The sequence below is a fragment of the Myxine glutinosa genome, chromosome 2, assembly GCF_964187855.1.
Source record: "Myxine glutinosa chromosome 2, kmMyxGlut1.1, whole genome shotgun sequence".
NCBI lineage: Eukaryota > Metazoa > Chordata > Myxini > Myxiniformes > Myxinidae > Myxine > Myxine glutinosa.
Window position 1 is genome coordinate 180143275 of NC_136262.1, and position 12298 is coordinate 180155572.

At 49.3% G+C, this 12298-nt stretch overlaps 2 protein-coding genes across 6 annotated transcripts in view; one reads left to right on the forward strand and one right to left on the reverse strand.

Moving 5' to 3' along the window:
* The window catches only part of VPS37A (VPS37A subunit of ESCRT-I), a 19607-nt gene extending 18379 nt beyond the window's left edge, over positions 1–1228 (reverse strand). The window contains exons 1-2 of one of the 3 annotated variants that reach the window (XM_078771993.1): positions 1187–1228; positions 991–1065 (exon numbers count right to left, since the gene is read on the reverse strand). In XM_078771993.1, the coding sequence (XP_078628119.1) occupies positions 991–1010 (20 nt within the window). In that variant the 5' untranslated portion in view covers positions 1011–1065; positions 1187–1228. Of the gene's footprint in view, positions 1–990 lie in introns of all 3 variants that reach the window. The other 2 variants (XM_078771991.1, XM_068106687.2) reach the window with 2 other exon arrangements.
* Positions 1229–1775: 547 nt separating this feature from the next.
* ACAT2 (acetyl-CoA acetyltransferase 2) overlaps positions 1776–12298 on the forward strand; it is a 36843-nt gene continuing 26320 nt past the window's right edge. The window contains exons 1-2 of one of the 3 annotated variants that reach the window (XM_068106684.2): positions 1776–2101; positions 7274–7408. In XM_068106684.2, coding sequence (XP_067962785.2) covers positions 2053–2101; positions 7274–7408 — 184 coding nt within the window. In that variant the 5' untranslated portion in view covers positions 1776–2052. Of the gene's footprint in view, positions 2102–3971; positions 4042–7273; positions 7409–12298 lie in introns of those variants that run through there. The other 2 variants (XM_068106686.2, XM_068106685.2) reach the window with 2 other exon arrangements.

Genomic DNA, 12298 nt, shown 5'->3' on the forward strand with positions numbered 1-12298 from the left:
AATGGGGGGGAGGGAGAATGGGGAGGGGAGGGAGAGAGGGGAGGGGAGGGAGGGAGAATGGGGAGGGGAGGGGAGGGAGAATGGGGAGGGGAGGGGAGGGAGAATGGGGAGGGAGGAGAGGGAGAATGGGGAGGGGAGGGGAGGGAGAATGGGGAGGGGAGGGAGGGAGAATGGGGAGGGGAGGGAGAATGGGGGGGAAGGGAGAATGGGGGGGAGGGAGAATGAGGGTAAAGGAAGGAGGGAGAATGGGGGGGAGGGAGAATGGGGGGGAGGGAGGGAGGGAGAATGGGGCAGAGGGATGGAGGGAGAATGGGGGGGAGGGAGGGAGAATGGGGGGGAGGGAGGGAGAGTGGGGAGAGGAGTTAGGGAGAATGGGGAGGGGAGGGAGAAGAGTGGTGGGAGGGGGGGGAGAAGAGTGGTGGGGGGGGAGAAGAGTGGTGGTGGTGGGGGGGGGGGAGAAGAGTGGTGGTGGTGGTGGGGGGGGGGAGAAGAGTGGTGGTGGTGGGGGGGGGGAGAAGAGTGGTGGTGGTGGTGGGGGGGGAGAAGAGTAGTGGTGGTGGGGGGGGAGAAGAGTGGTAGTGGTGGTGGTGGGGGGGGAGAAGAGTGGTAGTGGTGGTGGTGGGGGGGGAGAAGAGTGGTGGTGGTGGGGGGGGGGGGAGAGAAGAGTGGGGAGGGGGAGAAGAGTGGGGAGGGGGAGAAGAGTGGGGAGGGGGAGAAGAGTGGTTGGGGGAAGGGGGGGGGAGGAAATAGTGGTGGGGGGGGTGAGAAGAGTGCGGGGGGGAGGAAAATACATGCTAACTGGAGCTGTTGATATCTACTTCCTGTATTTTGCTTTACTGTAAAGTTAATCAACCAGCTGTGCCGTGAAGTTAACGCTTCCACCATCAGTTTGAGGCTTCCTTATGAGATGCTCGGAAGGGATGTCGGAGCCAACAACCGAGCAACCCGGATCAGATCCACTCTGGTCCAAAGAGAGAACCTCGTCCTTACATTGGTATCGCGCGGCGCATCGACTCCAACTGCCGACCACGCTGGAGTTGCAGCGGAGTCACGTCCGAGGAACCGCTGCGGGACCAGGGAAACATCCAGTTCATATTTGTTGGTTCGAATGAGTAAGATTAGGGCTAAAAATCGAGCCACAAATAGGGAAACATCGCGCTAGGAAATACCTCTATACCACCCTTACGAGATTTCATTCTATGAAGCGCCTTAAAGGCGGAATTCTACTGTGAAAAGCACAGTCGGTATCGTAATTGTTGCCCTCAAGGTATTTGTACGACACATGATATTTGTTGAGGGAGTCATGTTTTTCAGCGGAATTGAAAATGATTAATTATCTCAGAATTCTTGGGTAATGATACATTATTGAAAAATAAACTCTCACTAGAAATTAGAATACTTTTAGTAATAGATTTGCCTCCACGAGAAATATATACACCAATTACGATTCATGTATATTTTAGCTGTCTTCCGGAAGATCATAGCAGTCATTGTGTAATTCGTTTTAGTCCTCGAAACTGATTTTTGTGCTTTTTAACTTGCGATGTTAAAACATTTTGAATTCACGAATAGATATGTAAGGTGAGAGTAAATAGAGGGCACAGCGTCTACACCGCCTAGTGAACGAGGCTAAACAAGAGATGGCTAATCATGAGACTTCCCTCGAATTTCACTAACTATACCCTTTCGACAACACACTATCTTATTCTTATGGAAGTGAAACAGAATTAAGTCGGAAAAACTTTTGCCACAATAATCGTTATTACGACTGAAGCGATTTCATACAGGAACACGATGGATTACGAGAGCAAGGGACAGCGGAAAGAGCTCCCTGGAGCTGGTTCGGTTGTAATTGACTTTTCACTGTTCTATGTTCGTTTTTTAATCCGAACGAAAGAATCGGCGTCGCGATGTGGGAGCGCTTTTTCGGAAAGGATGACGTTGGTACATATGAGGAAGAGGATCACTTGCGCTGATTAGCCCCGCCCTTCCAGCCGCGGCTCATCCGTGGATCTGAAAGAGCTTGCGCTGCAGCTCGGAGCTTCTTGGGTGATGGAGGGTTCTGAGGTTGTGATCGTGTCGGCGGTGCGCACAGCGGTAGGTGAGTGGGTAGGTAGGTGAGTGGGTGGGTGTGGTTTTGTGGGTGGGTGTGTGGGTGGGTGGGTGTGGTTTTGTGGGTGGGTGAGTGAGCGAGTGAGTGAGTGAGTGGGTGAGTGAGTGGGTGAGTGGGTGAGTGAGTGGGTGAGTGAGTGAGTGGGTGAATGAATGAATGAGAGTGAGTGAGTGGGGTTTTTTGGGTGAGTGGGTGGGTGAGGGTGCAGGTGGGTGGGTGAGGGTGCAGGTGGGTGGGTGAGGATGTAGGTAGGTGGGTGTGTGAGGGTGTAGGTAGGTGGGTGTGTGAGGGTGTAGGTAGGTGGGTGTGTGAGGGTGTAGGTAGGTGGGTGTGTGAGGGTGTAGGTAGGTGGGTGGGTGAGGGTGTAGGTAGGTGGGTGTGTGAGGGTGTAGGTAGGTGGGTGAGGGTGTAGGTAGGTGGGTGAGGGTGTAGGTAGGTGGGTGGGTGAGGGTGTAGGTAGGTGGGTGGGTGAGGGTGTAGGTAGGTGGGTGGGTGAGGGTGTAGGTGGGTGGGTGAGGGTGTAGGTAGGTGGGTGGGTGAGGGTGTAGGTAGGTGGGTGGGTGAGGATGGCGGTAGGTGGGTGGGTGAGGATGTAGGTGGGTGGGTGAGGATGTCGGTGGGTGGGTGAGGATGGTAGGTAGGTGGGTGGGTGAGGGTGAGGGTGTAGGTGGGTGAGGGTGTAGGTGGGTGAGGGTGTAGGTGGGTGAGGGTGTAGGTGGGTGAGGGTGTAGGTAGGTAGGTGGGTGGGTGTAGGTAGGTGGGTGGGTGTAGGTGGGTGAGGGTGTAGGTGGGTGAGGGTGTAGGTGGGTGAGGGTGTAGGTGGGTGAGGGTGTAGGTGGGTAGGTGGGTGGGTGTAGGTGGGTAGGTGGGTGGGTGTAGGTAGGTGGGTGGGTGTAGGTAGGTGGGTGGGTGTAGGTAGGTAGGTGGGTGGGTGGGTGTAGGTAGGTGGGTGGGTGAGAGTAGGTAGGTGGGTGGGTGAGAGTGTAGGTAAGTGTATGGTTGAGGGTATGGATGGATGAATGGATGAGTGTGCAGATGAATGAATGTGTGGTTGGTGCTATGGATGGATGGATGGATGGATGGATGAGCATGCAGGTGAATGAATGTGTGCAGGTGAATGAATGTGTGCAAATGAATGAATGTAAGGATGAGTGAGTTTGCGGATAAGTGAGTGTGCAGATGAGTTCGTGAGTGTGCAGATGAGTTAGTGTGTGGTTGAGGATATGGAAGGATGAGTGGTAGTGTGCGGATGAATGAGTGTGTGTGGATGAGTGAGTGTGCGGGTGAGTGAGTGTGCGGATGAATGAGTGTGTGGTGATGAAGTTGAGGTGGGTGTGGATGAGTGAGTGTGCGGATGAATGAGTGGGTGTGGATGAGTGAGTGTGTGGTGATGAAGTTGAGGTGGGTGTGGATGAGTGAGTGTGCAGATGAATGAGTGTGTGGTGATGAAGTTGAGGTGGGTGTGGATTAGTGAGTGTGCGGGGGCGTGAGTGTGCGAGTGAGTGTATGGGGGTGAGTGTGTGTGGGAGTGAGGTTTTCCCTTCGTTATTAGCATTTTAATTTAGAATTGTTGAGCCATATCTCGTGCGACAACTACCACCATACCATAATAATTATTTTCTTTGACCCCTCAGGGAAGGGAGGTGTATCGTTTTAAGATTTTTAGTTGGTGACACTATCAGTGCGTTTAATATGAATTTTCTTTCCGAATTTGATTACAAAGCATTAATTTTCCGACGGGAAGTGGAACCACATCGCATTTTTGTCCTTCGTGGCGTTCCTCAATGTGATCGTTTACTTGTCGCGTCCTAACCCAAGTTATTAAATATCGATGGCTGTGACGTAATGGGGGAGGGGCGGCGGAGAGCGTTCTCATTGGTTGGCACGCATGTCGGATCATGCTCTGATGGATCGGGCGAATGCTTCAGGTGAACATAAAGCTTTTTTTTTCTTTCTTTTTTTTTGATAAAATAAAATACAGAGTAGAGACCGAAAAATTAACGTAAAAATACATAAAATAAAATAGACCTAAAGAAAAGTAGAGCTTTTTTTTTGTGTACAAGACCGAGGCTCGTGTAAGAGCTAACATCAATTACAAAAAAACAAACGGACACAAAACATACAATAGAGGGAGCGGGAGACAAGATTGGGAGAGAGAGGGAAGCACACAAGTATAACAGTAGAGAACAGAGACGTCGGGAGATCTGTGGGAGGGAGAGGGCTTGGGGGAGGAGGCATGGGAAGGGAGGGAGAGGGCTTGGGAGGGGGGGGAGGAAGAGGCATAGGAAGGGAGGGAGAGGGCTTGGGGGGGGGGGGGGAAGAGGCATAGGAAGGGAGGGAGAGGGCTTGGGGGGGAGGAGGCATGGGAAGGCGGAGGGAGAGGGCTTGGGGGGGGGGGGGGGAAGAGGCATAGGAAGGGAGGGAGAGGGCTTGGGGGGGAGGAGGCATGGGAAGGCAGGGGGAGGGGGGTGGGAAAGGTATAAAACACATGGACACTGCTAGAACTTCCAGGAAAGAAAGAAGTCGGTATTTCAAAAAAACTGAATCTAGGGTGAATTAGCGGGGGTAGAAGAGATCAAGGTTTTTGATGGGGGAAGATAAGAGATGGTGGTGAACAGCTGTTTTAAAGACCTGGAGGGAGGAGTGGGATTGAAGGGAGGGAGTGAGGGAGTTTGTTCCAGAGGTGGGAGTAAAGAAGAATGAAGGAGTGAAGGTGAGCAGAGAGTCTTGATTTTGGCAATTTCACCAGAAGAGGGTTGCTGGCAGATCTTTTGCGACCTGTAGGAATATTTGGGGGACATAGCACAGACAGAGCAGGGGGAGCTAGGCCGGATAGGAGTCGGTAAAAGACAGAAAGACCACCAACCTGCCTGCAGTAAGTCGGTGAAAGGCCCACGGAGTTAGCTTCATCGCGGGAGATTCCAATGATTCTGAATGCTTTGGTTTCAACAGCGTGAAGCCGAGCTAGGTGTGAGGCGGGAGCACCAGCCCAGAGGGGAGAGCAGTATTCCATTGAGCTGCGGATGAAAGCCTTGTATGTGGTGAGGGGTTCAGGTGTGCCAAGGAGTCTGAGCATGTCAAAATTCAAAGATTGGGCATGCCCACTTTGTACTTAAAGTAAACTTGAAAACACCATCGAAATAAATAGGTTTATTGGGGATCAGGGCAGGAGCTTGGTACCATTGGACCTCACCCCTTATAAATGGAAGAGGAAGAGAAGAAGTGTTCTCCACATTCTCATAATATGGGTTTGTTAAGAATTTGACATAAGTCCAAATATTTTTGAACCGATTGCAGACACAGACACACACAGACACACACAGACACACACAGACACACACAGACACAGACACAGACACAGAGACAGAGACAGAGACAGAGACAGACACAGAGACAGACACAGAGACAGACACAGAGACAGACACAGAGACAGACACAGAGACAGACACAGACACAGACACAGACACAGACACAGACACAGACACAGACACAGAGACAGACACAGAGACAGAGACAGACACAGAGACAGACACAGAGACAGACACAGAGACAGACACAGAGACAGACACAGAGACAGACACAGAGACAGACACAGAGACAGACACAGAGACAGACACAGAGACAGACACAGAGACAGACACAGAGACAGACACAGAGACAGACACAGAGACAGACACAGAGACAGACACAGAGACAGACACAGAGACAGACACAGAGACAGAGACAGAGACAGAGACAGAGACAGAGACAGAGACAGACACAGAGACAGACACAGAGACAGACACAGAGACAGACACAGACACAGACACAGACACAGAGACAGACACAGAGACAGACACAGAGACAGACACAGAGACAGACACAGAGACAGACACAGAGACAGACACAGAGACAGACACAGAGACAGACACAGAGACAGACACAGAGACAGACACAGAGACAGACACAGAGACAGACACAGAGACAGACACAGAGACAGACACAGAGACAGACACAGAGACAGACACAGAGACAGACACAGAGACAGACACAGAGACAGACACAGAGACAGACACAGAGACAGACACAGAGACAGACACAGAGACAGACACAGAGACAGACACAGAGACAGACACAGAGACAGACACAGAGACAGACACAGAGACAGACACAGAGACAGACACAGAGACAGACACAGAGACAGACACAGAGACAGACACAGAGACAGACACAGAGACAGACACAGAGACAGACACAGAGACAGACACAGAGACAGACACAGAGACAGACACAGAGACAGACACAGAGACAGACACAGAGACAGACACAGAGACAGACACAGAGACAGACACAGAGACAGACACAGAGACAGACACAGAGACAGACACAGACACAGACACAGACACAGACACAGACACAGACACAGACACAGACACACAGACAGACACACACAGACAGACACACAGACAGACACACAGGATAACTTGGTTGATTTATATCCCTTTTCACCTATGGGTAGGGATCTCAGGTTACTCTTCAATTTTCTCACGTCCTATGCAGACACTATATAATCCGGTAGGCCGTTCCAGTGTGTCACCATTATATTATTGAATAAGTATTTGCTTTGATCATATGTCATATCAACTTCTTTCTTTAATTTGCTTTTGGGAGTGACCCTGGAGGAGTCGGTTAGGTTTAGAGAAAAGAGCATTCCAATCTGTTCGGGAAGTTCATGCTGGTTGCAGTGAATGATGTTATTCGCTATCATGAAGTCTGACAGTTGATCTTGTATGATTATTTCCATCAACTTTGCAACTGGACTCGTTTAATGAAGAAGAAGAGCACTCCTTTTGCATCTTGAGATGCACATGGCTGCCGAAGCAGTTTCCTAGGCTATTGGGCACAATCCCGGACGGATTGCCACTTTGACCCAGGATACTCGAATAGCTCATTCTTCCCAGTGAGCAGGTACTCATTTTGCCGACCTCAAAAGGTCGAGCCACCCGGTGTTGATTCATCGGCATGACAGGGGCTCGAACTCAGGACCCTGAGATCTCAAGCCAGCCGCCTTAACCGTTAAGCCAACACCAGGCTTCATCTTAATGAAATGGGTCAATAATTGTTACAACCTTTCTCCATAATCATCAAATCATGAATCCAGAATTTGTTTATTATTTACAGGATGCCTCAACGGGACTCTGGCTCAACTACCTGCACATCACCTGGGAGCAGCTGTGTGCGGCGAAGCCCTACGACAGGTGGAAGTTGCACCTGAGGATGTGGACGAGTTGATTATGGGGCAAGTTCTCACTGCAGGTACACACTTCCTGGCATATGTGTTTACACCACATTGATTTTTCTTTGCAGAAATGTTCTTAAAAGGCTCCACATACTACTGTAATTGTTTTGCCTTGGTGATGTCATCGTTGTGAAAACAATGGTGTTTCTCACTGTTTATTACCACCTTAATGCGGAGCTTCATGCATATACCTGCAAACTACGGCTGCAAAACTTTGACAATAGAGTTTCTCCGGTCCCCGTAAGCCTCGGCTAACATGGCTATGCTGGGGTTGGCCATTTCATATCGAGGATGCAGTCTTACCTCTGCCAGCTGTTGTCGACCGTTCTAGGTGTCTGGTCAATGCGGCTCCGTCCTCCAAATATCTGCATACACCATTGATCGCCTTGTGCACTCCGTCCCTCACCAGCCTCATGCTTCCTCTGCCTGTACCTATGAACCTTCCTTTCTGTCCTGCTCATTCTGCTCGTAATCATTTTGCAAATATTTTGATCTCGTATTAAAATTTATTCAATCAGAACTATCTTTTAATTCTATAGTTCAAACTCTTGCTTGTTATTTTTTTAAATTACTTGCTCTGTCTTGATTTTGGTATTCTGGTGTGTTTATATGATCACTTCCAATTGGTTGTTTTATCATGTTGCAGGTGTACAAGAGCTCCGCATGGTTGTTGCGATTCTTGTTGGGGGTAGATTTTTGAAATGTACACCCATTCGTCGTACAGCTGCCACATTTGTCGTTTGACTCGATCCACTCACCATGGCCGCCATCTTTGTTTTCTGGTGGGCCTAAGACATCGAGCCTGTCGGCCTCTGCTAATTATACACTGCCCGGGTTTGTTGCGTCGGATTTCCCATTGGCTTAGTTTGGGTCGAGTGTTACTCATAACGAGGGACACCAAACAATCTAATCAATGTCGAATAAATATTATTAGTTTGGTATCTTGGTATCTCTTGGTATCTTGGTATTTGGTATCTGGTACCTTGGTATCTCTCCCAGGTTACTCCCTCCTCCGGTATGATAGACCTGAGCCTTGTCCTGGAGGGGGAGTTGCTATCTTTATAAAAAAACTCTCTTCCTCACTCGCCCTGCACTGCCCTCTCTCCACCTCACCCCCAGGAATACCTTTGGCTACGGCTTCCCCTTCGCTCCCACCTTTTGTTCATATGTGTGTTGTACCGTCCACCAAACAGTGATGACTCCATCTACATCTCGCTGTCTGATAATATGGACCAACTTCTATCTACCCATCCCAACTCTCTCTTCCTCATATGTGGTGATTTCAATTGTCACCATTCCAGTTGGCTGGGTGTGGGTTCCTCTCTCACCAGCCATGGCTCTTCAGCAAAGGATTTCTGTGACTCACTGGGACTGACACAATCTGTCAATTTCCTGACCCGGATCTCAGCCAACGGAGCATCTTCTCTTCTGGACTTGGTTATGACAAACTTCCCTGAAAATGTCTGCTGCTCTTCTTCTGCTCCAATCGGCTCATCTGATCATGTGCTTGTTAAAGTGGACATCTCTCTGACCATTCTCAGAGAGCCTCCTCAGCGTCGACGAGTCTGGCATTTCACTCAGGCCAACTGGCACGGTCTTCAAGCAGCCATCAATCATCTGGACTGGTCTCCCATCTCTACCGCCTCTGACATCAACTCATCCTGGGAATTCTTCCAAAGTAAATTGCTCTCTCTCATGCACAGATTTATCCCATCTCGTCTTCAGTTGTCATACCCTTCCTCCCGTCCATGGTACACGGAATCTTGTGGTGAGGCTATTGCCCAGAAACAACTTGCTTTCGTCTCCTGAAAAGCAAATCCAACGGAAGGAAATCTCATTTCCTTTCACAAAGCCCGAAACAAGTGTGTGTCCACCCTCAGGAGAGCCAGGAAACAATATCTCTCCGTTCTCAGGACAGAACTCTCTTATCTGTCTCCCTCTTCCAAATCCTGGTGGCATCTGGTCAAATCTGTTTCTGGTGTTTGTTTCCCCTCCATCCCCTCCCTCACCTCAAACGGCCACACGGCTGATTCCGCACGTGAAAAAGCTGAATGCCTCAACTCTGTGTTTGCCTCTAAATCTTGTGTCCCAAACCCATCCCTCTCTGTACCCACCGTACCCAGTCGTACCCAGCTGCTCCTGGACTCTGTGTCCTTTCCTCCTGACAAGGTGGAAAAGTTTCTGTCAACCCTCAACTCTGATTATGCAACTGGACCTGACGGCATCAGCCCACGGGTCCTAAAATCCTGTTCTTCCGCTCTTTCACTCCCTCTCTCTGTTCTCTTCACCCTCTCTTTTGCTCAAGGTCATCTGCCATCTGCTTGGAAATCTGCCAACATCACCGCTTTGCACAAAAAAGGTGCAAAAACAGATCCCAGCAACTACAGACCAATCAGCCTTCTCCCAATTATCAGCAAAGTCATGGAATCCATCATTGCTTCAGATATGAAATCTTTCCTCTTCTCCAATGGCTTGATCTCTGATCATCAATTTGGTTTCAGACCTGGTCACTCTACTCTGGACATGCTGCTTCTGCTTTCTCAACAATGGATGGAGGTCCTCAATGCCAAACAGGAAATTAGAGCTGCCTCCCTTGACATATCACGTGCCTTTGATACGGTCTGGCACCCCGCTCTGCTCACCAAACTCTCCTTTTTGGTATCCATGGAAATCTCCACGCATGGCTGGCGGACTTCCTCTCTAGTCGTAGTCAACGTGTGGCCCTGAATGGGTTTCTCTCATCTCCTCTTCCTGTTCAGGCTGGAGTTCCCCAAGGCAGTGTTCTGGGCCCTGTGCTTTTTCTGGTCTTCATCAATGATCTCTCTGACTTTCTTGAAAATCCTCTCTATCTCTTTGCTGATGACTCTACTCTCTGTCGCTCCATTCTTCATCCCTCAGATCGGCAGTCTGTAGCCTCCTCACTCTCTGCAGACCTGGACAAAATCACAGACTGGGCATACAAGTGGAACATGTCTTTCAATCCTGACAAATCTCACACTCTTACGATGTCTCTCCGAAAAGACCAACTGGACAACCCTCCCATCCACTTTCTGAATAATCCTCTCCAAGAAGTTCTGTCACTCAAGCTTTTGGGTCTCACTATCTGCCATGATCTTTCCTGGGAAAACCACATTTCAAATCTGGCCTCCAAAGCCAGTCGCCGCCTGGGCATCCTCCGTCGTGCGAAGTCCTTCCTTGGCACACCTGAGCTCCTCACCACATACAAGGCTTTCATCCGCAGCTCAATGGAATACTGCTCTCCCCTCTGGGCTGGTGCACCTGCCTCACACCTAGCTCGTCTTCACGCTGTTGAAACCAAAGCATTCAGAATCATTGGAATCTCCCACGATGAAGCTAACTCCAAGGGCCTCTCACTCACTCACCGCAGGCAGGTTGGTGGTCTTTCCGTCTTCTACCGACTCCTCTCTGGCCTTGCCCCCCCAGCTCTCTCTGGGCTCTGTCCAGCAAATATTCCTACAGGTTGCACAAGATCTGCCTGCAACCCTCTTATGGTTAAACTGCCAAAATCAAGACTCTCTGCTCACCTTCACTCCTTCATTCCTCTTTTCTCCTGCTTCTGGAACAAATTTCCTCACTCTCTTCAATCCCACTCCACCCTCCAGGTCTCTAAAACAGCTGTTCACCACCATCTCTTATCTTCCCCCATCCAAAACATTGATCTTTTCTATCCCTGCTAATTTCACCCCAATTCCATTTTTTGAAATACCAACTTCTGTCCTGGAAGTCCTTGGTGTCCTTGTGTTTGATACTTCTGCCACCCCCCTCCCCCAAGCCGTCTCCCTCCCACACATCTCCCTGCTCTTAAATGTTGTGTGCCCTCAAGTGTTTGTGTGCTTCCCCTTCTCTTGTCTTCCGCTCCCTCTTTTTATATATTTTGTTTGTCTGGTTGATTTGTTTGTGAAGTAAATGTCAGCTCTTTCACGAGCCTCGATTCAGTATACAAAAAAAAGAAAAAAAAGTTAGGTTTAATGCCAGCTTGGCATTAACCAAGGCATTAACCATAACATTAACCATAACCAGCTTGCTGGGATGAATGATCCCGGTGTGTACCCCGGTTTAGAATAGGTACACCGTTTCCCTGCGCATCGTAAGAGGCGACTAAGGGTTGGCGTCAGGAAGGGCATCCGGCCATAAAAACATTGCCTCAAAAAGGGAACCATGATTGTCATGGGGCCCGCAAGGCTAACCCCCACTCTAGTAGGGGAAATGGCCTTAAAACGATCATTCATTCATTCATTCAGTTAGGTTTAATCAAGTCCGAAAGCATGCATGGTACACACGTCCATAAAAAGAAGCATAACTTAATTTTTGAACTGACCCAAATTGGGGTTAAACCATCTGTGACTGTGTGAAGAATCGGCTCGTTCTGATATAACTGTGGCGGAGGGTGACGTGGATGAGAGCTGACGACTTGCTCTTTTAATAGCGCATTAAATGCGTGTTTCCCAATCGCGCTGTTAACAGATTTTGTTGTAGGTTGTAACCACAACAGTGCGGTCATTCTCGTTTCACACTGTCACGTGATGTTACATTGCTGCATCTGTTGCAAAACGTGCATTTCCCATCGTGGAACTGCAAACAACCGCCATCGGTCCGTTATCTGTTCGACTAGATTTCTACCCATTCAAATAACGCAATTCCAAATTTGATGAGGAATTATCAAGAGACAAAGCATCCTGACCGTTCCACCCACTACGTGGTCCAAACCAATGTTACCATTGTGAAATCCTGCAATGGCTTCTCAACAAAGGGCATCTGCTCGTGTCCGAGTTGTCCCTCTTAGCACACATTCACTGAGTGCAAGGAAGACTCGCCATCTGTGAAGACATTCTTGACGTCGATATAGATTTGCTCTGACTAACTGAAATGTGCCTTCCATTTTTCTC